Raw genomic sequence first — 27,994 nt, forward strand, 5'->3', positions numbered from 1 at the left:
CCATTCCACTAGTGTTTTGGGAAGCATTCCAGAAAGGATATTCTAGGCAAGCGGGCTATAGTTCATTAGAGTTTTATTGAAGGTAGCGAAGACTAATATTCCATATTCCGTGCCTGGGCAGTTGAAATGAGGGCAAAGGATCCTAATCCTTGGAAATCAGTAAAAGTTTTATCTTTTGAAATACTATTTCTTTTAGCAATGCAAAGTAATTTCTGTCCCATATTGTACGCTTCCTCCCCCCGCCCCCATGGGGCAGAAATTGTATTTCATTTTGTTATGAAATATTGATTACGCTGCCAAGCTTTAAGAGATACTAATTGCGTAGATGATAATGGTTTCTGCAACAAAGCTCATCTCATCTCTCTTCCCTGCCCAGCTATTGCAATCTACATCTTCCCTCCCAGTTCTCAGTGTGTGTTTTGTGACTGCTTACATTTCCCTGCGCTCCTTCCCCTCCTCCCCAAAATTGCACAAACTTGCAAAGTTGTTAAATGTGTCATTCAGGAGCCAGACTTGTAGCATGAATGGAAGGAAAGAGAAGGTTCCTCTTCCTGTATTCTTCAAATTTTTTTTTTTTTTTTCAGTTTATTGGTTGTTAATGTTTTCTTTAGGATTTCTCTAACTTTTGATTTATGCTCATAATGTGGCACTGTTTTATGCAGGTGACCTCTTTTGTTAATATATATTGCTTATTTTTTCTGTGTTAGTCTTTACTGAAAAAGAGAACGTTTTTCTGAAGTTCTAAAAAATATATACATTTTTTGATTTGAAATAACGTTTTCATGGAAATTAATTGTATTTTCTAGGTTTAAAGTGTTTTTAATAAGATAACCTTTTTCAAAATTAATGTTTTAAAAATTACACTGACTGTACATACGCCCTCAGAATAATCTGATGTGAAATTTTGCATTAGTATGTGGGGGGGGAAGCTCTTTTGTTTTGTTTCCCTGGAAAACGTGGCATGAAATTTCAGAGGCCTGGACAAGTTTTGTACACATTTAAAAAACAAACAAACAAAAAAAAACAAAACACCACCACCAAAACCCTACTGGATTTATAAGTTACCTTGTCTGTATAATTAACAACTAGAATACATCACTTTTTTTCCTAAAGACTGATTTAAAAAAACATTATTTATTATTTTTATTTTCCAGTGGTTTAATAGTCCCTGAAGTGCGTGGGAATGAAACTGTTCCTGAAGTTGTTACTACATCTGGCTATGCACTGCTACACTTTTTTAGTGATGCTGCTTATAATCTAACTGGATTTAACATTTTTTATTCGTAAGTATTTCTTAAAAAGTAATTCCTTTGATAATTAAACTAGCATTCCTTTTAGGAAAATGACAAACCCAGGCAAGTATTTATCTACTTATTTTATTAACTTCATAAGAGTTATGCTTTTTTTTTTTTTTTATTTCTGAAACTGAGGTGCTAGATGTTGTAATGAGTTTTGTTAAGACAGTAGTTAAACCAAAACAAAAAGCAACACAGTGGATCATATTGTTCTCTGAGTGCAGCTCCATGGACACTCTAAGTGTGTGTTTGTCCCATGCCATATGGAACTAGAAAGTGTTCCCCTTCCAGTATTTATCCAACACACAAAGTTGTCATATGGAATAGAAGGGAGATTATATCAGCTGTCACATTGATTCCCTTCTCTTTAACTGGAGTCATCTGTTGTTTGATCTTTTTTTTTTTTTTTTTTTTTTCCTTGCAGAATGTGCTTTTGTGGATTTTTGACACCTTTACCAAAGTCTTCCATTTATTTCTGTGCCCACCCACAAGGGTTGTATTTCATTCCTTTTCTACCTTTAGGGTACTTTCTATCATCTATTTTGGTCTATCTTGTACCTTCGTAATTCATAACTGGACTGTTTTTTTTTTTTCCTTGATGAAATCTAGTTTGGTATAACTAAGCTTGCTTTCCTGAAGTCTGCTTTTGACTGTCAGCAGCCCTAAAGATGCATCCAACAGACCTGTGCCTCTTCCTTATATGTACCAGCTGTTTTCAATTTCTGTCTTAATCAGAACATGCTTGTCCCACATGACGTGGTGCATCATTACACGGGATGCTTGGTCCTGTTGCTCTTGTGATAGTTCCTATGATTGCAGATATTGTTCCTTTCTTTTAATCCCTTCAGATTCTGAAATACCATTTTAAGGGATATGATTGCCAGCACTGCACTTCAAATGTGGCAGTACATAAATTTTCGTGTCAGATTCTTTATTCATTTAAAATTGCTGTTTGCTTTTCTGACCATAGCTTTGTTCTCCTTTAAGTAAAGGGTCTTTAAGTTTTCTATGGGAAGATTGTTTCTATAATTTGCAGCCATTTGGCAGCCTTTCACCAGATAATAAAAGTTTGGGAAACCTCTGTAGACATGTGGTATTAGAAATGGCAGTCTAGAAGGCTGGGTATTTTCAATATTTTTCAGTTGACATCAGTAAAATGCAGTCACCTGGCAGACTTCCTAATGTAATTAGATATATATATATATATTTTTTTTCAGTTATCCCTGAAGCTTTTATTGCACTTTTGTGTTTGTTTTGAGAGCAAATGGCAGTATGACATGGCATTCTTAAGAAATGAGTTATGCGCTTGGCATTCTTTATGACTTGGTAATATGGTGCATGCTATATGTTATTACATTATTACTTTGTAAGATTTAAAATAAGAGAAAAATCTTCCAGGTTTTTAATTCCATTACCTGTACAGGGGAATATATAATTTATGAAATTTTATGTACTCTGTTCTTTTGTTTCCAATGTTGCAATGAATACTTTTCAATTTTTTTTTTTTTTTTTTTAATGAGCCAACATTAACTCTTTTTGTGCTGAAAGAAATACCAAGCTGTGATTGCTTGTTATGACTGCATTAAATTTTGTTTGTCATTCTGATCTGCTTTACTCTGCTTCTGTTACCCTCTTTTTTTCCTTAATTTGGTACCCTAGTCAGCTTTTTTACTTCATCTTGGCAGGCTACTTGTGTTCTTTTATTTGGGGGAAGACAGGAGTGCAGCATCTGTGACTGAAATGCCATGCCAGCTGCAAACAGTTATTCCCAAACAATGTGTTCCAGAACTTTGTGTTCTTGGAGTTAGGCGACCTACTTCCAACTCTGTCTATCCAGTTTTTATTCTTCTCTTTGTGTCCTTAAAGGAGCCTGTAGGAGAGGGGATGCTTTTAAACTGTTCCTATCTCTGTTACTGGAAAGATTTAACTATTCCCCTTCCTACGGAATGCTGTCCCTGTGAAGTCAACAGGAGAGGTTTCTCCAAGCTGTGTTATATTTTTTGTGCCATTAACGGTGTTAATGCAATGTGTAAACTAGGCAAATGTCCTCAGGATGCTTACAATTCAGAAGTGGAATTTTCTTTTTCCCCCTTTTTTTCAGTAGTATGACAGAATCGGTCCTCGGAGGTGGTCTTCAGAAAATGAAAACACATCTCCTGACTGTCTTATTGCAAGTAATTTTGGTTAAAGGCCCACCTTGAACAATTCCTACCTTCCTCAGTTCTTTCTTCCTTCAGTAAGAGCAAGGAATACTGCAAACGGTGTCCAGCTCTCCCATTTACAGGGAGGAGCCTGTGTTAATGTCGCCAGGGATTTGTAGCAACAGTTTATTCGGAGTTTCAACCTAACCCTTCCCTGTGAGTCATCAAAGGAGATTTCAGATCCTTTCTGGATTTCACGAGGCACTTGCTGCCTGAGATGCATACGCTGTTCATGGAATCTCTTGGACCCACGTACACCAATGTCCTTCATTTCTCTTGTCTCCAAGGAATTGTCTACACTTCTGGAACCAACTAGCATAGTTTAGGAGAGTCCAATTGCCTGTGATCTCAGTGTTTGGTAGGGTGTATCACAGAAATGCTAAATCCCAAAGCCGTCACCAGTTTCTTCCAGCCTAATCTTTCCCATTCTTGCATCTTTGACTCTGGAGTTAACAAGGCAAGCTTAAGGTGGCTCTGTTATTAAGGATAACAGAGTAGTAGTGCTGCCTTTACATAATTTCAGGATATTAGCCATCTTATACTTTTTCCTTATTCTGTTTTTCCTTTATTTATTTATTTTCCCTTGGATGTTAGACATTATCTTGCCTTATAGCACGGAACAAAGCCAGTCAGAAAAACCCACTAAATATATGTGTGTGATGCAGAGTTTGAGACTTAATTCTACTAGAGATTCTCCTGTTCTGACTTGTCACTAACTCTCTGCAGCAGCAGAGCTGAACTGTACTAAAATTCAAGCAACATTGTGACCACTTATATTAAGAGTTTTGCTCTCAGCAGTTGCCCGTTGGATGCCTATTCACCCTTCAAAGCTAATTTGTAAGCCCATTAAGAGTCTACTTTTGGAAAAGTGCTGTTTATACAATAGGGATTCCAAGATCTTCCTCGAAGTGATATTCGTGAGGGTTACTGCTTGCAGTCACTTGCAGTGTGAATGTTCCTAGAAAGAAGCTTTTGAAGGGACAGACTGAGGAGAGCTTATACTGAAACTTGGAGTAAGTTAGATGCTGATCTTTCCAGGCAGGGTTTGTCCTTCTGCTTAGTGTTAATACATGTTAATGTACAATAAGTTTGTGATATCAACTGCCTTGCAGACTCTGTATGTAATCCTGGATGAACTCTTTTTCAGTTCCCTTGCCTGTAAAATTATTAAACTTGTGTTGTATTACTTAGAAAATTTTCAGAAAAAACATGCCTTATCTAACAAATACTGTTGGAACAGTGTCGGATAAGAATCATTCTCATCAACCCTTGGCTTATCATTTCCCTTATTTTACATATTTTTTTTCAGAATTAATTCTTGTCCTAATAACTGCTCAGACCACGGAAAGTGTACAACCAGTGTGTCCGTTCCAAGCCGGGTATACTGTGAGTGTGACAAGTATTGGAAAGGAGAAGCCTGTGATATTCCATATTGTAAAGCCAACTGTGGCAGTCCAGATCACGGGTACTGTGATTTGACAGGAGAGAAGCTGTGTGTATGCAATGATAGCTGGCAAGGTAAGGTTTTGTTATTTACAGTCAAGTTCATCTCCAAAAAAGAATTGCTTTTAATGCATCCTATTTAGTATGCAAGTTAACATCTTTAAAGAATAAGCATGAATGGGAAAAAATACAGAGGTAAACTGTCATGTCGACTTACAGCTGTCCTTTTCAACAAAAGAAGGGGCTGAGAGCTTTACCTGGTATTTTTTATTTGGAGGTAGCGCAGAAGTATTGGATCAAACCTTTCTTGTGGTGGACATTCATCTTTTTGGATCACAAATTTGAAAAAATAATGGCAGTAAAATTGTGAGCATACTGAGCACTTCTGAAGACTAAGATCCTCCATTGCCTAGTTTTCTGTTTGCTTAATTTTTCAATTTCTGTATGTATTTGATTCTCTTCCCCACCTTTCTTAATTTCAGATCACAGTATTCCATTAATGCTTTATAAAATACATATTCAATGTCTAGTTTTTAATTGTATTTTATTTGTATAGTTTCTCAAGAAGACAAGGTAAGTTGTGTTGTTATGAGTGTGGATGTGGATAAGTACTGAATGATGGATGCACTGTAAGAATGTGTGCTGTAGTTTTACTCTCAGTAGCCCTACCATACATAATTGTTTCATATTAAAGGTTATGTATTTAAGCTCTTAAATGTTTAATTCACTTATTATAGTTACACTAGATGTTTGTATCATTTACTATTCCTATTAGAAATCTCAGTTGGATTAGCTTGCTGTGTACTGAAATTGGCCTTATGCTTTTAAAAGAAATAATAAAACACCTACAGGTTACTTAGCTGATACGCTGTCTTCCCATTCTTTACATACTCAGCTTTTTTTTATGTTGCTGTTTCTTTTTACATGTTGAAAGTGCTGTTTTACTCCTATTAGCTGCCACACCCCAAAGAGAACATGAGATTGAATTAATTTATGTCATTAATAATTGATGGAGTTGTTCATTAAAAGATAGTGCATCCACAGAATTCTACTGAAGGAAGTGAGTTAGCAATACAGCCATTGATTAGAACCACCCTAGTGACAGGCATGCTACTGAGTCCTCCAGAATCTCTCTTGACTGTAGTGCATAAAAAATAATCCTGAAATATATATCTGTAAAAGGAAAATGTGTATAGAATTTGCAGTAGGAATAGCACCCTTTTGCTAGTGTGTTGACTTAATGCAGTGTTCTGACTTTCATGTGTAATAGCTTCTTTTCATCTAGAGTTTCTGTACATACTAGCTTCCCATTCTTTCCTACGGCAAGTAGAAATATGGACAAATTGATTTTTTCCTCATGTTTTTATGGAACGCACATTTTTTTAAATTCATTTTTAAAATTGTATTCCAGGCAAACTAGTTTGTAATAGATTTTCCTTTAAAAAACAAAACAAAACAAACAAAAAAAACCAAACAACTTTCTTGGTGGCCTCTGGGAGAACACTTAGTTGTTAATATTTATGCATTTATGTATATACAAGCACATACATTACATCTAAATTCTCTTTCTTTACAGTTTCTAAACTGTCAGTATCTTCTACACAGGTTATTTGAAATACTGGAATCATAAATGTTTTTACCTATCCTACTGCTCTTGCGGTCTGCCAAAGTTTTTCTTGCTTTTGGTAGTTCAAATCAATCAGCTAAAGTAGGTTCTTGATTTCTATATTCCTGAAGAGTTTTTTTTTTTTTTTTCTTCTTGTTTCATATGTTGTTGATTAGAGTGTATTTAGCCCTCTTATAGGAAAAATATTTTATTCAACTTCATTGATTGATATGCACTGTAAATAAAATCCTCATTCAAAAAATGAAAAGGTATTTCCTATTATACCATACACGGGGTTCTTTTTTACAATAGCGACATCTTGTGGATACTGTGGGAGGAACATCAGCGAAGAATTCAGTTAAAACAAGTACAGGGTCATCTTTCGAGTAGCGTACATGTTTTGAGTAACAAGGTGTTTCTTCATGATATGCACGTGACAGTGCATTTTGTGGAAATTGGGTGTTGTAACTGTAAATATTCACAGTTAAGTACTAGTCGCAAATGTAAGTGATGTCATGACAATAGCTTTTAGGCTTAGAAAGCAAGTAATTAAGAATAATAGTATTCTTATTCTGAACAAAAAGTACAATTGTTATTTCAGCATTTGTAGTTGGTCTCAGAAATATGTAGAGGAAAAAAAATTAATATTCCTTGAAATCTATTTAATTTAAAACATTAACCTGGGAGAGGACTACCATGAAGGAAAGAAGCTGGAGTTTTTCATGAATACAGCTTCCTTTTATGAGTACTGCTGGTTAATCTGACTTGGTGTGCTGAAGCAGAATGTGCTTCACATTCTGCTTGCTGGTACAGACTTTGGGTGTATCTTGGGCAGAGAAAAAGGTATCTTAAAACTGTTGATCTATTCTGTTCGCTAGACACAGACAAGAAAGAAACGGGGACTTGACTGAGACAAAGTTTTTAAGAGGTTGAAAAGATAATTTTTAGTAAGATGTTACTCAGTCTGAGTATACAGCCAGCAAATTATCTTTTTGATACCGGTAACAGTGTCTTGGATTGTTTCAGACTGTAAATGAGCAGAGGAGATGCCAGAATAGTTGATTTCTGTAATGTCATTGACAATTCAGAATGACTGGAAGGAATGCAGACAGTCCTGTACTTTTTAGCACTGTTAAATGGGCTATCTGTGGAAATGCTGAAAATATTAATTACTCTGAAGGTGTCATGTCCCCCCAGACCCTGTTTATAGAAGCATTCTTTAACTTCAAGGAGCTTGACTTAATTCCAAAGGCAGCTCAAAAGTTGTTACATTGATAGTGTCAGTGTGTCACTTTCGAGACCATAATTTGAGGAAAGGAATAATTAAACATATAGTATGTTTAGAATTGTGAAACGGATGAGATGTGAATTTATCCATATAGTTCATACTAAAATAATTTGTAAGAAAACACAGTAAATTTCACCTGAACCTCGGCATTTGATGATAGGAAATTACTGTAAATGGTATACATGGACATGAGGGAACAATAACAGCAGCACAGCTTGTTTATTGGGAAACATCAGTGGGAGTGCTAAACAAGTAACTTAAGAGGGAAAGATGTAAATAGTACTTAAAGACTGATCTTGGGACTGATCTTGTTACATAATTTTTATAATCTGGTTATAAGACTGCTAATGGAATCCCTTAATATGAAGGCAGGAGTTGTTTTTAATATGAAGGAGGACCAGAATATCCCTTTTTAAAAAAAAAAAAAAAAAAAAAAAAAAGATGGGGTGGCGGGATGTTGGAGTAATGTGTGGGGTGCAATCACTTCAGTATAAATCCTAAATTCATACGCTTAAGGACTAGAAATACTAAGAATGTGTTTTATCGGCTAGGATTGAAGTGGGGAAGGTGACATGGAAGAAAGCTTGCCTGTCTATCAATTAGAATATGAACTAATTCATATACTTAATTTTATATACTCTATATAAACTGTCAAGTGTACTAGTAGGATGTTCAGCCATAATCTACATTTAATCCTAGGAAAATATTAGTACTATACTTCATTTTTATTATTACACTTTTATGAATGCAAATTGCACAGAGGAGAACCATTAGGATGATCAGGGCAATGGAAGATGCAGAATTTGTTTAAATTAGTAAAAAGGCTGGGAGGGAATAAATTGTTGTTTGTAAACGTTAGTGGGCTGTACATTATTAAAAGAGAAGCCAGCTTTTTCAGTCAAGTGATATTGCTGACAGATGGGGGGAAAAATGGGTAAGCAGGTTGTCAATACATCTAGCTTGAAAATTAGCAGCAGGCTTTTAACTACTAGAGCTGTGAAGATTTCTAGAACATGTTAGCAGAAATATTAGAGCTTGGTAGCCCACTGGCAGCATCTGGAGCCTCAAAAACTACAGACTGTGTCAGTAGTTTTTTCTATCAGCTGTACTATAGATCCTTCTTCTTTTGGAGACTAAGCACCAAAACTTATTTTTTCAGCTGAATAAAAAAATAAATAAAAAACTCATATGCACAGTCTACTGAGGAGTGCAGTTGTGCTCAGTTATGAAAGACTTGTAAGGCTTTCCTTGCAGTATCTACAGACAGCATTCGGTCTTCCCCTTCTCAGTGCAGATGTGTAGGGCTTCACTTCTGTCACTTCAGGTTTTGTCAACTGCCTGCTGAAGTGAAATGCTCACCTGTTGGTTGGGTTTTTGCCATATAGCTATTATTCCTTGTTAGTTTGGACATAGATACCAGATGCCTAACTGGGAGAGGTACCTAGAGGGCTGGGCTCTGTTGTGGCTCCCATATACCAGGCGTCTGTTGCAGGGAGCTGGCTGAGCACAGGTCAAAGCTACAGTGCTGCGAGGCTCTGCACACCCCTGCTTTGTGGCCAGCCAGGTGGCTGGATCTTATTGTATTGTTGCAGACACAGCATTAAAGGGCATCCACTGTAGGCCTGTCTAGGACAGACAACCCAGCATTTCTGGTGGGATGTGCAATTATTTTTTTCCCCCAGTTGCCTTCTCTCACCCGTTCGCAGGCCTGTGGGCATCATGGATACTGTTCTTCAGCTATTCTGATCCATAGGGCAAAGCCCAACCATTTGCTAAAAGATTTTATCTCCTCTGCTTCTTTGGCACTAGTTTCTGTGGGAGAACATCCCAACAGGTAACAATGAGGGCAGCTCATTTGGCAGCCTGACTGCTGATAGTCTTGGTTCATTTGCCCGGATCAGCAACTCCACTCCTCACACCGTTCATGGATAGTGGTGGATTGGCATTGCTGGAGTCTGTCACCGAAGACCAGTCCCAAATTCTTCTGTCCGTGGTTTTTTTTTTTTTTTTTTTTTTTTTTTTTGTATCTTATATAGCAGGTTTTTATTTATATTATTTTAAATATTTATTTTTTATCTTTGTATAATGACCACCTCAATGATTTCCTGTAAGAAAGATGATTTACTGCTTGGTAAAACTTCCAATATCAAGAGTTGTTAGTGAAAGTAATATTCAGATATGTTTGCTTTTCTAAAAAAAATAAAATTATTTAGAATCATAGAGTATGTTGAGTTGGAAGGAAATCACAAGGATTATCAAGTTCCATATTTTTCATGATCTCAAATTCATTATAATATGAAGATTTTATTGGATACTTGAGAATAGCAGTATTTTGTTTATGTTTGTAGTGATTGAAAAATTATCTTACAGTAATAATTCACAACTCAAGTCCTCAAACATCAAATACAGAATAAATAACAATAATAAATACTTGATTTGAATACTTTGATTGGATTGTATGAAAAAAGGACCATAACATTTATATTCAAGAGATCAATACTTTTTTTTTTTTTCCTGTGATCCCAAAGGAGAAGATTAACATTGAAGACGATAGATGATGTTTTCTCATTAGGTGGAAATTGATCTTATGACTTGAACTACTGGAATAGATAGTTACTTTCGCAGTTCACGGAACTCCTCAGTAAATAGAAATTAAATTCCTTCTCTTGTGTTGTGTGGGTAAATCTCTTTTTTTTTTTTTTTTTTTTTTTTTTTTTTAAACCTATAGAATTTTTTCCTACCTTTCAGGGTAACGTAATTGACTTCCAATTCAGTTTTATACAGTTGTTTCCTGTGTTTAAACCTTTTTTTTTCTTTTGGATTGAGTGGGCAAGAAAGAAATCCAATTTTAAATAAATGGAGAAAAATAGTATTTGCATAGAAAATAGTAAAACATTTATCTGTGTTCTGCAGCTGTACTGCTGCCTGTTCCACAAAAGATGTATATTTAGTGGATGTGATGTTTCTGAAGTGAAAATGTATTTGTGCGGAAATAATGGTGATGTTTCATGGTATACATACTTAAGTATGAAGATCTGTAAATCATATTCCAAAATCCTACAGTTACCTTGCCTTTATAAGACACTAGCCACACAAAAGCATTTGTTCTTTAAATGATGTTTCAATAGAAGTCAGTATTATTATATTGCTTTTTTTTTCCTCTCCTCAACTATATATTCCATTTTTTACACAGATTGATAGAGTTATTTCAGTATGTATGCAGGTTTTACAGCTCTACTGAAGAGGCAGTCCTGGCTGGTCAGTCTTACTTGTGTTGGTATAACGATGTGTATGCATGCAAAGTGAAACAGGTAAGGGATCGCACCCAATTTAAAGGCTCATCTGGCCAAAAAGCAAAGCTAGTTTTAACCTGGATGTTCCCTCACCTGATTCAGTGCAGCCACATGAAAATTGGCACCAGCGGTGATAGAGAGTAAGGAGTTGCGGGAGGCCAAGGGTGGCTTTTCTGGTGGCAATGCCAACTTATGTCACTTCAATAATCATGTGCGTCATGCATAGGGTGTTACGTCCTTTGAAGAAAACATTGGAGGATTTAGTATTTTCAAGCTCCGGAGTTCAGGTTCATCTCCTCAGAATGTGTCCCTCTTCCATGTCAGAGCTGGGAGTGTGGTGTTTCTTCTCCCCATCTCACTCTTCCTGTCATTCGTTGTAGACCTACCAACAATGAAGTATGAGGTTGCAAGGAAGTTATCTGTGATATTTAAATTATTGATCTGGTTATCAGTATTAAGATTTTGGCATTGTTAGAGTAGTATAAAAAGTTTGTCCTCATTTTAATACAGTCACTTTAATCTAAGTATAGTGTAGGCAGGAATAATATTTTGGATTTGCTATGTGAATTTGTGTGCTTTGTCTCCAGAAAAGAAAGCCTTAAATCAATTAGCAGGCGAGTAGCTTGTGTTTGATTTGTGATTTGCCACTAGGGGACACTGTTGACCACTACATTTCTGTGCAAGAATGTTATCTTTTATTGAAAACAGAAATATCTTTTCATTTTACTGGCGGCACAGATTTTATAATTATAAACTGTGCCCTGATCAAAGAATAATTAATCATCTTTTTATTTTTGAGCACTTTTAGATTCAAATTAAGTGTTTCCTGCTGTGATTTACCAAATCAGAATATTGTTGAGGTTACAATTTTACTACAGTATCAATATTAATGCTTGAGGAATAATATACTGAATTATTCCTACCTTCATTAGACCTCATTCAAATACCATTAATCTTTCTTGGGCAGAAGGTATAATGAGCAATGGGAATCGAGGGTCTCCATCATTTAAGCAACAAAAGGTAATCCGGATACAAGTCAACATCATTTTTCTAGGAAGTACCAGGAAAAGTTGACAAATGTTTAGGTACAGGTGATTTACCTGGTTGTTGTGTATAAGGAGTAATTGTAACAAGTTGCCCCAAAATGATAATGTACACTGGAAAAACTTGATCTTTTTTTCAATACGGATAATGTTTTAAAATTATGGACTTTATGTCACATGCTTATTTAGTTTTAGTAAACTTCACCGGTTCTCTTCTAAACATTTGCCCAGCTTTTCCTTAACTCTGTGTAAGCCTTTGCATCCAGAGCATCCTTTGTCAGAGCTCCTTGGCAAGAGGGTCTGATGATTATTGCATGAACTACTACCTCCTCCTGTTTGGTTTGAATGTTGCTTCTTCATGCTGCATTTGATGGATCTCTCTACTTACGTTTGAAGGGACTGTAAATTATTCACATCCACCCTCTGTCACTTATTTTATAGACCTTTAGCATTTGCTTCCACTATTTTTTTTTTCCAGACAAAAAGACCCAGCTGACTTGGTTGTTCCTTTAAATATCATAGTTACTCTGCTGTAAAAATAGTCTCCAGCTCTAATATATCTTTTATTATTGAGAAGGGCTCACAGATTTCTAAGTGATTTATACATGTACGTTGGGGTAATGGTGTCCTCTGTTCCTACCCTATGAATTGTTTTGTTGACCATTGCTGAGTATTGTGGTATTTTCATTATTGTGTTGGTTTCTTAACCTGAAACTCTGCTACTGAGAAGTGGTGGTTAGCTGAGGCTATTGTCTGTTTAGCTGAGCTAGAACATAGCTTACATAGTTTTACATTAATCTGTATTGAATTTTATGTCTAATTGTTTTGCTCAGTCACGTAAGAACTTCTGTGGTTCATCAAAGGCTGTTCTTATTTTTTCTACCCTCCATAAATCATCATCATCAGCAAGCTTTCTTCACTACTTTACTTTTGAGCTCATTAATGTGTACATTGTGTAGCAGAGGTACAAGCAGAAATCCTTGTGGACCTCCTCTGGTGACCTCTGTCCCTTTAGACGGGTTCCTTTACTCCGGTCTTCTAGCTTACAGCCAGTTATTTAGCCATGCAAAGACCTTCATTCTCTTTCTACAGCAGTCAGATTTCCTTAGAAGTCTTTGAGGAATTTTGTTAAAAGCCTTGTAAAAATCCGTGTCAGTGTATCAAATGAACTAATCTTAAGATGAAAACTAGGTTTTCACTTGTTTCTTTGTTGTTTGTGTGTTTGCTTGCTTATTCTTTAGTATGCTACTGCAGAGTCCTTTAAGAAGGTTATGCCCAGTGTGACTTCAACAGCTTTGATTTTTAGTAATGTGAAGTGAAGGATTTACTCCAGCTAGGCAGGCCAAGAGGGACATAACATTGCTTGCAGTATCAGCATCAAATTACTGAAATCATTTAGCTGTCATACAATATGTCTGCCATCACTGATGATAAAAATTTCAGTTCTGTGATTGATAATGCTCAAGGTAGAACACATTGGTGTCCTAAAAATTCAGTGTTTTCCTAGCTAGAAATAAAGTCAGGCAGTAAAGCTGTAGAGTCACTGACAAGAGGCAAATAGTTCGCATGCTGTTCTTTTTTATTTTTTTTGTAGCAGAAGTGTAAATATATTGAGGTTTTAAATAACAAGTCTTTAAAGTTTTTCTAGTTTCTATAGTATAAACCAATGGCAAAGAGATCACAGCATATTAGACAACAAATGGAAAATATTTCTTGTATATATGTTTTTTAAAATAATGAATCTTTTAAAAATGACACATCTTGATGTTTTTTCTTCATTTAGAAAAAATAATTGTTTAAAATATATTCCAAAATAATATATGGTTATAAGCTTTTGTAGCTTTATAGATAAATTATAAAATTTAAATACTCAAATCAGTCTTTCTATCAATCAGTTTAGTGTGTATTGTCCTCTTGAAAGACAATGCAAAATGGCATTGGTGAAGGCCAAATTTGTACTCCTGAAACTTTGTATAGTATAAAAGATATTGTAATGTAATCTACTGTAATGTTATTTGCTTTAATATAAACTTATTTTGATTAGTTCAAATGCACTATAGTTTTTCTCCAGAGGTAGCATATTGTTTATACTGTGCTACACCTTTTAAACCTCTGTTGCCTCTAAAAACGTGATGTTATGCCTTTCTTTCAATTTGTGACTCATACAGTATATTTTCTGAGAAGAATGCCGAAATGTATCATTATTTAAGCTAATCTAGCTCTTCCAATTTGACTGATGTCTCTTGTTGCCAATTTTTCATTGAGCATCTGTTAAACATAAAAGTGTATACTGTATTTTATCCGAATGAGCAATCCTGACATCTGTAATTAAGCCTTCCCTATTTCTGCTTTATTGGCTTTAACATCTCTCTCTAACAGATTGTACAAATTGCACATTTGTTTACAAAACAGGTCCAGATTGTTCTTTGAATGTCCCTTCCACGGAGTCTTACTGGATTTTACCAAATGTGAAGCCATTCAGCCCTTCTGTGGGCCGGGCTTCCCATAAGGCAGTTCTACACGGAAAATTTATGTGGGTGATTGGCGGATACACTTTCAACTACAGTTCATTCCAAATGGTGTTGAAGTAAGTGATTTCTCTATTATGATATCCCCTCTGATATGGCTTAGGGAAAACAAATATCAACACAAGTACATCTATCCTGCTACTTAATTGAAAGTTTTATACTTTTTTTTTTTAAGATTATTTGTTATCTTACTTATTTTCTGCTTAGTTTTCTTATAATTAACATATTATAAATAACATGTTTATCAACATGTCTATTTCTCCTGCTTTTGTCTATCTTCTGTTTTCTTTTGCAACTTTTTGTAATTATCCAAAAGAAATCCCATTTTCTTCTGGTCTTTTTCCTTTTCCACCTGTGCTTTTTTTTTTTTTTTTTTTTTTAAGTGAATGGAAATTAAAATCAACTGTGCATGTGAGAGGCTGCTCACTACTAAGTCTTCGAAGTAACGCAAAAGGTTGTGGCATAGGTAGTTGTGTGTATGTGTTGCTGATAACTGAGCTTAGTAACCTAGTGTTGTAACTTTCAGAAAATGGGACCATAATGAAAATCACTTGACTTACAAGAAACTGTTCATAGGTCCCTGAAGGAGATGTTCATGATTTTTCCACATTGAACATTTAGTACACTATCATGAGTTAGTACACTGGTATAATAATTAAAAATGACTTCGTTACTGCTGCTATAACAGATCACCACATCAGATAAACAGTGACAGATCAAGTGTGCACACTTTGCCAAACAGAAGTTTACTTCAAATAGAAATTTAGTTCAGACATACAAAAGGCCCTATATGCAGGTAGAAAGCATTTACTTTTTTTTTTTTCTCTTCTAGCTACAATTTGGAAAGCAGTATATGGAACGTAGTACCTGTATCCAAAGGGCCACTCCAGAGATATGGACACACTCTTGCTTTGTATCAGGTTTGGACTTCTTAGCCTTCTATTTAATTAATTAGTTTGTGTTTGCTGTTAGCAATCTTAACGTGATCCATTGATTTTTGAGGATAATTCAATGTCTAGTCCATAAACACTTTTTGTATTAGTGTCATCTTTAGTACTTAGATCTATAGCTCTTTTTTTTTTTTTTTTTTTAAATTGTGGTGGTTGCGGTGTAAGGGAAAGCAATCTGGGAGCCAAGGTAGAGCAGGCACCATCCCACAGGGGCTGAACCCAGCACACAGAACGGTGGCAGTGTCCTTTGACAGCCCCTGGGATAGAAAGTGATGACCCAGGTCCAGAGACCATTCAGGGAGTCTACTTGGGAGCAACGGGAGTCATGGCCAGAGACAGGACTGGAAACATGCCTGAGGAGGAGATAAGGAGATATCCAGGAGACAAGACCAGGTTCAGGTCCATCCATCCAGTCAAGCAGTCAGGGACAGAGGGTCCTTGGCTGAGCCTCAGGTGGTGCTGGTCAGGGCCATGAAGGACTGTCAGTGCCCTAAGGGCTGTTACACAAGAAATACATCTTTCGTTTGTTTTATGAGACTTAGTACAGAACCAGAGTAGTATTTAATACAAACAAAAGCCACCAAAACCAAACAAACAAGCAAAACCCAATGACAAATTAAATAAAGGTGTAGAGTATCATTACTGTAAATTCAAATAAGTATGTAAAAATATAACCAATAGTTTTGGTTCTACTAAGATCTTGTAGTGTGTATGCTGCTTTATTGAAAGAACTTTAAAAGGCTTGTTTCACTTAATAAATAAATAAATTTTACTGATAGAATATAGACAGAACTGCACATTAAAAAATGTTTTGTTAATCAATTAATTTTTGGCTACTGTTAGTAACATAACCGAAATATGAAGGACCAAAAAATACAGTCAGTGAAAGTAAGTTGAAGTAGTGCATAATTTTGCCGACAAACGTGTTAAATGTGATGGAGAAATGCAGATTTCCTTAATCCCAAATTTTCAGTTGTTTGCCTCAGACAACTTCAGTAGGGAAGAACAAAAAAAAAAACAGTACACTAAGCCAGACCAGAATGTTCATCTGGTCTGGTAACATGTTCAAATAATGGATAGCAGTGAATTCCTGGAGAAGAATGTCAGGAAAAATGACAAGAACATATAGAAGCTTCTTCAGAACGTTGTCCTGGTCTGCAACAAGGATTTTTCTGAGATTATTATTATGTATACTAATAGTAGCATTTCTATGGAAAGATCAGAACTTCGTCTTTATCTTTTTTCACACTTTCAGACCTTGCCCTTTTATTTATTTATTTATTTATTTTTTGGTCATGGATATCATCCTGTGCCTAAGAATTCTGGGGTTTTGTGTGGAGAAATACCACCTGTTGGGATACTGCTATTTGCTCATTTAATTTTGATTCTTTATATTGTTTCATATTTGTGTTCTGGGTACCACTCATGATTTTCTGTAAGTCTGACATATAGTGACATATACAACTCTCATTTCTTTTTCATATTGAGAGTTTCTTGCCTTCTTAATAAACTAGAGGGAAGTTATTTCATATGTTAGAAAGAATGACATCATTGTTATCTTTTTTTTTTTTTTTTTTTTTTTTTGAGTTCTGTTACATCCCTTCTGAGATAAAACGGAATCACAGCATTTGTGGTATTGGTACCTCAGAGATTGATGATGTCATAGACAGCAGTCTGTTTTTTTCCCCTCATAATTCTTAAAAATATTTTAGCATTTTGAAAATGAGCTATTGGATTTGTACTGCTATTTTCACAGAACTATCAATTACAATATCATGATCTCATTCCAGTCAACTATAACCTTATCACTACATGTACAGACTTAAAATTGTTTGGTATGCAGCTTGTGATGATTATCTACATGGACTTTTGTATGTCTGTCTGTTTGCCCTTGTATTGCATGTTCAGTATTATGAGGTTTTTCTGCAGTTCTTTGCCCTTGCTTTGCTTTCTTGTTCTAATGCCAGACTGAACAAACAGTTGTTCTCTGTGGGACACCACTGATGACCTCTCCTCACTGTTAAAAGTGACCATTTTTCCCAAGCTTCATTGAGTTACTTACCCTTGAGTGAGCTGTTTTTCCTTTCCCAGGGCAGCTTAGTTTCTTTAAGGCATAAGGAACAATATCAAGCATCTTTTGGAAATTCCAGGTAACTGTATCAACCAGACCTTTTTTTCTTTCAGGAAAATTCAGTCATTTTTAGGATGTGACTTCCGTTTTCAAAAGCTGTTTGAATTTTCCTCAACTTGTCTAACTTATCCATGTGTTCACTAATTCTGTCCTTTCTGCCTGCTGTTCTTCTGTCTTGTGGTATTGACACATGTTTAAGGAGGGAATTACACACATGAGACAGTGGTCAGCTGTTTCATTCTTAAATTCCTTCAGAACTGATCCTGATGACCTGTTGCTGATTTTCTTTTTTCTTTCTTTTTTTTTTTTTTTTATCCTTTTTTATGACCTTCTGTTATTTCTGTTATTTTGTAATTTCTGCTATGGAAATACCTGTAAAGCCTACTGCGAAGACTTCAAATACAAAAATTAATTTTATTGCTGAGGCTGTAACTTCTCAGAATACTCTGTACTGTCTGTTGGCACCACAAATCATCTAGTTGGCTGTACTTCTAATGAGTTTGAAAAACGGTATGGTAGTACTTTATATATAATTTTGCAGGCAACTCATCAAGCTGTTTCTTGGCTTGCCTTATATGTCTCCCCATTTTAATCTCCTGGATTTGAAGCAGATTTTGAAGTACTCTTTCTGACTTCTAAAAGTTCTCTGTTATCCTCTTGTAAAGTTAAGCTTGATTTATTTTGGTGTTTCTAATGGGAAACTGTATATATTTTTAAATTTTATTTTTAAATTAAATAAAAAGCATTCATGGGATCTGTGCAGCTGCCCTTAAAATGTTGCCATATTGTCATTAAATATCTTATCCTTTCAGTTTCTTTTTATGAACAGTCTTCCTTTAATATAGCGTTCCTTTAAAATTTAAGTAGAATTTTAGGTGTGTTTTTTTTTTTTTTTTTTTTTGCACCCTCTCTCAGCTTGTGTTGCTCTTTCAGAGATGCTGAATCTGTACGTGCCATGGTTAGTATTGTAGAGCTGTTTTACAGCAGTGATATGACTAGATTCTTCTGTGTGTGCCCCAAAATTGACTCAAAAATTACTTTTCTCTATAGTTCTATGATTCATTACTAATGTATTATCTGTTCTCTGAAAGGTTAACTCTGACTGCTATCTTTGGTTATAACAGTTCTTGTGGAATGTGGACCTTTTAGTTGGGAAACATTCAAGTAATGTATCATTTAGCAGTTCAGAATAAAGGCTTAAAATATCATTTAACCTTTCCTTATATGACAATGCTAATATTTTCTTGAGATGTTCCAGACTGAAGGATAACCAGTAAATACCATAGGATGAGTTGGGTTGGAATAGACCATAAAGACCATCCAATTCCTGACCCCCTGCAATGGGCAGGGACACCTCCTACCGGACCAGGTTGCTCAAAGCCCCATCCAGCCTGGCCTTGAACACTTCCAGGGATGGGGCATCTGCAGTTTCTCTGGACAGCCTGTTTCAGTGCTTCACCACCCTCTGAGAAGAGAATTTTCACCTAACATCTAATCTAAGTCTCCCCAATTTCATTTTAAAACTGTTACCCTTGTACTATTGCTGCATGCCCATGTAAATAGCCTTGTGATTCAGAGATCTTTCTTTCAGTGAGGAAATGCTACTCATTAACAGTAATGAAGTACCAAACAAGTGTGTAGTTAAGAAGCATTGTTGTTGTCAAAGGCACATTTTCATTAGTAATTAAAATCCACTAATAATGAACACAAACACCACTAGTGTCAAACAAGGAACTACTAATACATTGCTTCTGCTAGCACTTATATCAAATATCAAAAGGCCGAAGGAGCTGATCATGTAAGTTGAAGAAATTTTAAGTGAAAAAGCACATCCTTTTTACAATAAGTTCTTAAATTAACTTGAGATTTTTTTATTTTATATTTTCCTTTCACATATTTCACATATTTCCTTTTCTCTTGAAAAGCAGAAAAATAATGTAGTGTAAAGAGCGATAGGACATTATATAGTACCTAGAGATGGCAGTTTTGAGCTGTGTTTTGAGCTGTGTACTAGTCATTGTGTAACATTTTCTGTTTAGATGAGAGAAAAAAAATATCCACAAAGAAATTAGATTAAGTTTTTGACTTGAGCTCCTGAGATTTCAAAGCCTTGTGCTAGACCAGAGTGAGAGCACAGAGCTAGTATTGCCTGATTGTGGTGCAAGGTAAATTGAAGCTATATAATTGACTCTGTGGAGAATGAAATAAGTTACTGTGCCCATTTCCCTCAGAAAGCTTCTTTAGTTAAAATTGAAGTACTGTACTTCTTTACTCCGAAGAAAAGAGATCAGAAGACTCCCACTGATGTATAGTTATAACAAGTGACTAAGACTTTTTATGCATTTATAGTGGAGAGAGTATAAAAGTGTTCTTGCTTTTAGACCAGCTAAACTGTTAGTGTTGCCTTCAGTGCCTCTTCAGACTGGTTATTGGAAAGGCGTTACCTATCTCTGTTAGCAATTGGTTCTCCCATATCTCAAAGATTGTATATAGTTCCAGGCATCTTGATACTTGAAAAATGTCAACGTACTTTGAAATAAATCATAAAAGAAAAATGATTATGGAGAGACTGGAGGAAATGGCTTGTGAGGTTTTTAAGTAGGTACATACAACTCTTCCAAACTATGACTAGATAGGGTGTTAGGTGGTAAATTAAAAAATGCTAGATCCCTGGAATAATGTATAATGGGCATTGTACAGAGAGCGAATATATGGTCACTGTAGAGAATAGTGAACTTCTGGTCACATCACAGAATTCGACCTCATAATTAAACTGTTGTTAGTAGTCCTGTGACAATAGAAGGATGACGAGGCATTGAAATTAGATTCTTTTTAGACTGGAAATAAGAATGAAGCAAACAGGCAGGCTGACATATTAGTAATTGTAAAGATGTTTCCCAGTATATGAGACAAACTTAATTTGACTCATTTGAAGTCTATGAATGTTACTTCTAATTTTAAAGCTTTATTAAAAAAGGGTAATTGTTTTGATTCATTTTCTAAATTAATTGGTGTAGATGTTGAGTGTATATATACTCTTCTGGTATTTTTACTAGCCTAAACAAAACAAGAGTGAAACCTTTCCTGTCTTAACATAATTAAGACACTCTTTTGTCTATTAGTTCTTTGTACTTTTATATGCCTACTCATGTAGGCTATTGTAGTATAATTTGAAACAGCAGCTCTAGGAATGTAAGAGTCTTTTCTAACTATTCTGTTAATACTCATTAGCCAGTTGTACCACCAAGTTGCACACTCTTATTATTTTATGACTTTCAGTTACATCCTATGCACAGCTTGCTTTCTAATTCCAATTTGTGGACCTCAGAAGTCCTTGAGAACTGGGTAAGATGAGCCATCACATGCTTCTAGTATATAGCCTAGATAAGACCCTATTCAGAGTTCCTCTGAAATTAAGTGGACTTACTTATGAAGAGATTGGTTTCTTTATGTAAAACTGCAATATTTTTCATTCCTTTTTTCAACATTATACTCTAAGTGGTTTGAAAGTTGAAGTATAAGCATGGTTGCCTTTTATGTCTAGTAGATCTAAAAGTGGAGGCTTAAATAAATATCTAAATAAATAATAATCTTAAATAATAAATAATCTTAATAATCTTAAATGCTTTTCTGTATGTCTGTTACTTATTCATTTTCAACATGTTTTATCTAAATATTCTACAAAAGATCAGACTGACTTCTCTACTAAAATTTTGGCTTATATCTTAGTTTTAGAGCTTGGTTCACATAGTTTTATTTGCAGGCTTTTCTTTGGCCTAGTTTTCTGTACATGTAGGAATGTTCAGGCAAACAAGTGAATTTCAAATTTTGCCTTTTCCAAAAACATGCATTTTTATTTCATATTTATATTTACTTTATATTACTGTCTTGTGTTTTGAATACAGCAGTGGTCCAGGAAAATGTCAGTAGTTTAAGGTATATAGGATATAAATATATATATCATTCAATTAACTGATATTATCATTCAATTAACTGACTTAATTGAATTGTTCTCTGAAGTAATACCTTTAACTATATCCAGCAGCAGTGTGGAAGTATTTTAAAATTGCAAATATGCAAAGAGCTGAAAAGTTTCTAATAGATTGCAAGCACTGAAGTGAAATATCAGGTTGCCTGATAATGTGTACTGACAGAAGTTGTTACTGAATCTTATTGACTACAGGGAGATATGATCAATATTTGAAGCCTGTGGATGTCAACAGCATATATATATATATATATATTTTTTTTTTTAAGAAGGATCTGTTTCTTTTAGTACTATTATTTGAACTACTTCTTATAAATATTTATTGTCAAGGAGCTAAGTTCCTGTATTTTAATAAACCTCAGAAATACTGGTTACTTTGTTCAATAAAAAATACATTTTTCTAAGATAAAATTAATATTACCGTGTCATGCAAGTGCCTATGAAAACTTCCATATTAATAGTTCCAAATGTCTAAAGTGCTATAGACTTCTATTTTTGACAATTCTCATGAAAGAATTTTTAGTTAACATACCTGATTGCTGGTCACTTTTGCAATTTTTTATCCTTTTAACTCTATTAAAAACAATAATTCATTTGCCTACGTTATGGAAATTCTGTACATTTCTGTGTTCTTATGAAACTTTTTTTTTTTTTTTTTTATTCCCTTGAAACAAACGAGTTATAGTTTTTGGCTGTTCTCTTTGCTTTTATGTGAACAGTTGCCAAGAAACCAGCTGTTGTGGTAGGTAGGTTTCTTCCTGTCATGAATGAGCAAGCTGCCTACCTGCTCATCTTACCTCTTAGAGAGGTTTCTGTAACTCAGGTAAATTTAGTAGTGTAATATATCTGAAATGACCAAAGTTAGTTTTTTGAATAAATACCTCCCTGCATTCTTCACTCTGCGATATAAGATGTTGCTAAGACAGAACCCCAAAATAAAAATGTGTTGGAGACCTTGTGTCGTCTTGATGCTTAGTGCCTGCTGTTTTGTTTTCTGTCTTCGACAGTCTGTCTCTTGGCCCTTGCGCTCCTCCAGGCTGTGGAGTGCAGTTTTTAACATTTTTCATTTGCAACACGTGTCCAGATTGTCATTTTTCCTCACTAATTTCATGAGGCTGCCTTGTTTTTAAACCATTACTTATTTTTGTTCACCTTGTTATGCCATCTTATTATGAACAGACGTAGTGTGCTTCATTTGTGTGCTCAAAGGTGAGCAACATTTGTGTCCTTGAAAAATCCATGCTGAAAATCTAGTGCTGTATATCTGTACTGTGCCTGTCAGAAAACCTTGCCTTTAGTGCATACCTAGAATTATTGTCGGTTTATAAGGGGACTCCTTATTTTCTTTTACCATCTTTAGGCTGATGAGGACCATTTGCACTTTGTTTCCTTTGTGTAACATCTTCCTGGACTTTCCAGAAAATGTCCACCTTTGTGTGTCTAGTTTAATACCTGACTATTGCTTTTGTCCTTCATAAATATGTATGTAACATATTTAATTCTGTAGTTCTTCTGTAGTTTTTGGTTCATGTTCAGCTGATCATTGCTAACTTGTGAAGTATTTTTATTATTTTTTTTATTAGCAGCTCTACGAACTCCTTAATCTTAGAAAGAGCCCTGAGCAAAGCTTAGTTAAATCTGTTTTTGTGGTTGATAAAGCAGTTGTCATGACCTTCTTGTCTTTTTCTCTGTCTAATTCTGTGAATAGTCTCGTGTACAGAATCTGCTGTGTCATGTATAAGGATTGCTCCTCACAGAAGTGTTCTTTTATCTGAACTTTGAATCAGTTAAGTAGAACTGTGAGGAGGACTTTGTCAGCTGTCTGAGTAATCATTTTGAAGTTCACGTGGCTCTTCAGGTCACCTTTTTCTTCCTTTTTGGTGTTGTGTCTTTGCTCAGTCTCAGAAATCTTTTTGAAATGCAGTTATATTTCACTTGCAACTACCTCATTAGCTTCCTTTTTTCTGCTGTAATCAGTTGTCTGTATTAAAAAAGAAAAGAGAGAGAAATTAGTTGATTATGCTAGAGATGCTGATTTACCTTAGTTCTATTTGGCAGTATAATGAATGAACTCTGAGCTATCTACATGTAGGTTGATTTTAAGAATAGTATTTGCTTATGCTATTCATGTTTTACTAGCCCACAAATCCCCTATAATACCCCCCCCCCCACCCTCCTGTCTGTAAATTTGAAGAACTAAGAAACAAGCTCATTCAGGTCTGTTACTGCTGTTACCACGTTGCTTTCTTGGCCCTTAATTCTACCTAAATGATGCTTCAGCACTCAAGACAGGGATTTTAGATGTCCCTTAGACACAAGAGGAAAGCAGCATTCCTGAACGTAATAGAGCATGTACCTCCCGAAAACATATATGTAAGGCAGGGCAGGTTGGCCTGAAGCTTGAAGTCTGTATCAAAGACCAAAAACCCAGTTAACGTAGACATGTTATTTCTCTATAAACATGATGGAATTAGGAAAGTACTGTAAAAGCTACTGTACAAAATGCATCTTGATACTGTAATTATAGACAACATCAGTCATTGCTGATGTCAGATGTATTTTTGAGAAGTCTTTTTGCTGGATAACTCAGTTGTAGCACCTTGCTACCTGGATATCTAATCTTACACAGACAAAGTGAGGTTGATAAATACTAATTTTGCTTATGTGATTTGTTATGAATTATAAATTCTACTTAGTGTTGGTCCAGTTTTTCCAGCTGAAGAACCAATTAGGAAGTAGGTTTGCTGCTTACCATTGATGCATTTCATGATGAGTATCTTAGCAAGAAATGAGTCAAATGTTAAGACACTGAGTGTTTTGCCTCAGAAAGGAAAGGGGTGGTGATGTTCTGTGTGTTAATGTCTCTATCATGCTCCAGAAATTTGCAGCTGCCTTGACATTACTCATTCCCATAGGGTCAGAATGTGTCAAGAAGTTGATGTTTCAGTAGTCTACAGATAAAACTTAAGCTTCACTGAAATGGAAATTGCATCCTGATTTTGCTTACCTTCCCACTTGAGAACAATCATCCACTGGAGTTTATTTTCATCTTTACCAGGAAATCTTATCTCTTACCCTCAGTAAGATGACCAGCTAAAGCAACTTTTCATGCTTTTAATGTATATTCTTTTAGTGCACCGAGATTTTTAATAGTGGCATAGCTGTAACAGTGCACTTATTAAAAGTATCTCTTATTGTGATTTTATGTGTCAGCAGTAAAAATCATGATAGCAGGATGAAGTTATTTGATTACTCTCAGAAATAAATTTTAAAGGGGAAAAGGTGAATCTCTGATCTCAGCTGTCTTGTGATTGGTGCATTCAAGAAAATTAAATGGAAACACTGGGATCTGGACAACAATTTTCAGATTTTTTCACTTTTATTTTTGTAAGCACCTGCCAGTTTCTTTCTGGAGGAACTTAAATCTGGGATCATCTCAGCTGATTTGATTCTTGAGAAATTTGTCATCAGATTTTCACATTTTGTCTTCCTTTCCACTAGGCTTTTTATGGAATTTCTTCATGAGGAGCTTGTAAAAGCAACAGAAGAAATTCCCAGAAAATCCAATAGGAATATTTTCTCTTGCTGTGGAAATTATACATATATGTATAAATATGTATCTTAGAAATTCTATTTAATATTTTTTTTTGACTTTTTAATTTAATCTGTCTTGCTTCTTTGACACCTGTAGACTCCTCCAGTGTTTACATCCCACAAAAACAATTCCTCTGGATGTGTGTGAAGTCAGTGCCTCCTCACAGGTTCTCTGGGTCTTTACCCAAGTTCTTTGAAATATTTTATCTTATACGAAAAAAATGGTTTCAGATATGTACCAAGTCCTAAGGTAAATTAATACTAGAGAATGTAAACATCAAAAAGTTCAAAAATCCAAGTCCAGACTAATCTCTAACATGGAGTATCATTGCATAGGAGCAATTTTAACTTCCAAATCAAGAAATGTTTACATACATCAAATGAAAGAATAGTTTAAAATTGCAGAGATTTTAAGTGCGCTCTTAAAGACAGGTCAGACAGTTTAATTGTTTGTTTACTGACTAATCTCTCTCAGGAGTGGGGAAGTTTTTCATGTGTTCATTGATTCTATGTTGTTTACCATCCACTAGGTATAGAGACAACATCCTAACCACCTCAAGCCTTTGTTTTGCCAGTCTAAATAGAATGTCAATCTACTGATTGTTTATTTTTTAATTGTCTGTCAGTTTTAGTCTTTCTTGATGTGTATGAAGACAGTAACACTTAGTTTACATTTCTGCTTAGATATCATTTTAAAATAAGATATCTGCTTAGATACCATTTTGAAATAAGACTGATTTTTCCCCATGGTTCATTCAAGCTTCTTATATCAAGCAATTTCTTTATCTTCCAGTTCGTTTTTTTTTTCTTTTTTTCTTTTCCCCCCGCCACCCCACTCCTCCCAGTACCTAACTGTACCAAGGCTGCAGTTTTGATTTTTTGTTGTTTTGCTTTTCTTAAGCAAGTAAGATTGAATTTGAGTTAAACCTGAGTATTTGTTATACTGCAGCATGCAGGACGCAACTGCCCAAACACCATGTAGATGAGATGCTGACTGCATATGGACTTGCTATGTCCTAGCAAAGACTAACAGTCGTTCTTAGAACCAGAGGCAGTATTTCAGTGGGATAAACTGTCCTTTTGAGCCAGTCAGTGAAGCCAACAAGCTGAAATTCATTCTGTGACTTATATGCCTTGGTTTGATATTCTAGATGAAATTGGAGATATAGTAGAATCGATTTCAAGTCAATTTTTAAGTAAAGAACTCCTTATTTATCTCAAACAGCAATGCCATCTGTTTTGATATGTGGTTCATGAAGACCATGCTGTTTTGCATCCCTTTAGTACTTAATTAACACTCCCATTGGAATGCGATTTTTAGCAAATGTGCCCAAGGGGATCCTGTACCAGACATGGTCCCTTTTCTTTGGGTTCATTTGTGAACGATTGTGAAGTTTCTGAAGACTTAACTTATGTTGTTATTAAGATAAAATATTCTCCCTTGTGTATATGCCAAATTAAATTCCCATAGATTGAGTGTATGGTAAATCACATTTTAGTTCTGTGAGCTATTCCGTAAGAAAACATTATAAACCCCTTTCTGTTTATTTTTTTATTTTTTTTTAATAGCTGCAGTATGAATTAGAGTCATGTAATTAAAGCTTTTCTGCTTGAAGTAATCCAGTTGAGATTCATTTTGGTGTCATTTTCATGGCTAGGTTTATTCTTCAGTGAAACATTCTTCTTATCACTGTTGATTTAGCTTAAATATTGTTGTCTGGGACTAGTGTCTGATATTGAGCTGTTTAATGTGGTATCAGCTAAATGTGAAGATTTAAATCAGATTGTTCAGTTATGAAGTATTAGGCAGCACACAAGTATGCAGTTCAGATGTTATCTTACTATAAACCATTAACTGCTCTCTCCCAATTTTTACAGGAAGACATCTACATGTATGGAGGCAAAATTGAAACAAATAATGGCAATGTCACCGATGAGCTGTGGATTTTCAACATACACAGTCAAACGTGGAGTATCAGAACTCCTGCAGTACTTGTACATGGCCAACAGTATGCTGTGGAAGGTCATTCAGCACACATAGTAGAGCTGGACAGCAGAGATGTGGTTATGATTATCATTTTTGGATATTCTGCCATATATGGTTATACAAGCATTGTGCAAGAATACTACATCAGTAAGTCACCTTTCAGATATTTTTAAACTTATGTACACTTCCCCTTTTCACAAAGGAAGATATGTATTTGGCAATATGAATAAAATCTCGTCTCTTTTCTCACTATGTAGATCACATTTGTTAGACAGCAGCGTTCGTACATCTTTGGAATATTTATATAAGCCAAATAGCTTTGGCTATTTGTTATCTTGTACATGGCTGTGGTACTCTAAAGGGGCTAAAGACTGAAACAAAAAATTCCAAACACTTTATGTTCTGATGGAACTTATTCTTTTTACTTTATGCGTAATGTTTTTACTACATAGTTGAGTAAAAAAGGGTGAATGGAGTGAAAACCAAAGGGCTAAACAGAATACAATGAAGAGCAGTTATTAAAAGAATTTAGTTAATTTGAAGATTCTTAGATTAATGTTGCTGTAATATATTCACGTGTATTTTCAAAACTTAACTTAGTTTATCCTTATACACTTCAGAGAAAAGCCTATATATACTTGTTTGCG

At 35.1% G+C, this 27,994-nt stretch overlaps 1 protein-coding gene across 1 annotated transcript in view; it reads left to right on the forward strand.

The window, feature by feature from the left end:
* The window catches only part of ATRNL1 (attractin like 1), a gene marked incomplete at both ends in the record, with an annotated part of 490,387 nt that overhangs the window by 44,990 nt on the left and 417,403 nt on the right, over positions 1-27,994 (forward strand). Inside the window, 5 exons of the mRNA XM_084290483.1 lie at positions 1,155-1,283; positions 4,806-5,014; positions 14,582-14,756; positions 15,530-15,617; positions 27,239-27,494. Of these exons, the coding sequence (XP_084146609.1) occupies positions 1,155-1,283; positions 4,806-5,014; positions 14,582-14,756; positions 15,530-15,617; positions 27,239-27,494 (857 nt within the window). The remainder of the gene's footprint in view (positions 1-1,154; positions 1,284-4,805; positions 5,015-14,581; positions 14,757-15,529; positions 15,618-27,238; positions 27,495-27,994) is intronic.

The sequence above is a fragment of the Netta rufina genome (genome assembly GCF_964035555.1).
Source record: "Netta rufina genome assembly, chromosome: 7".
NCBI classification, from domain to species: domain Eukaryota; kingdom Metazoa; phylum Chordata; class Aves; order Anseriformes; family Anatidae; genus Netta; species Netta rufina.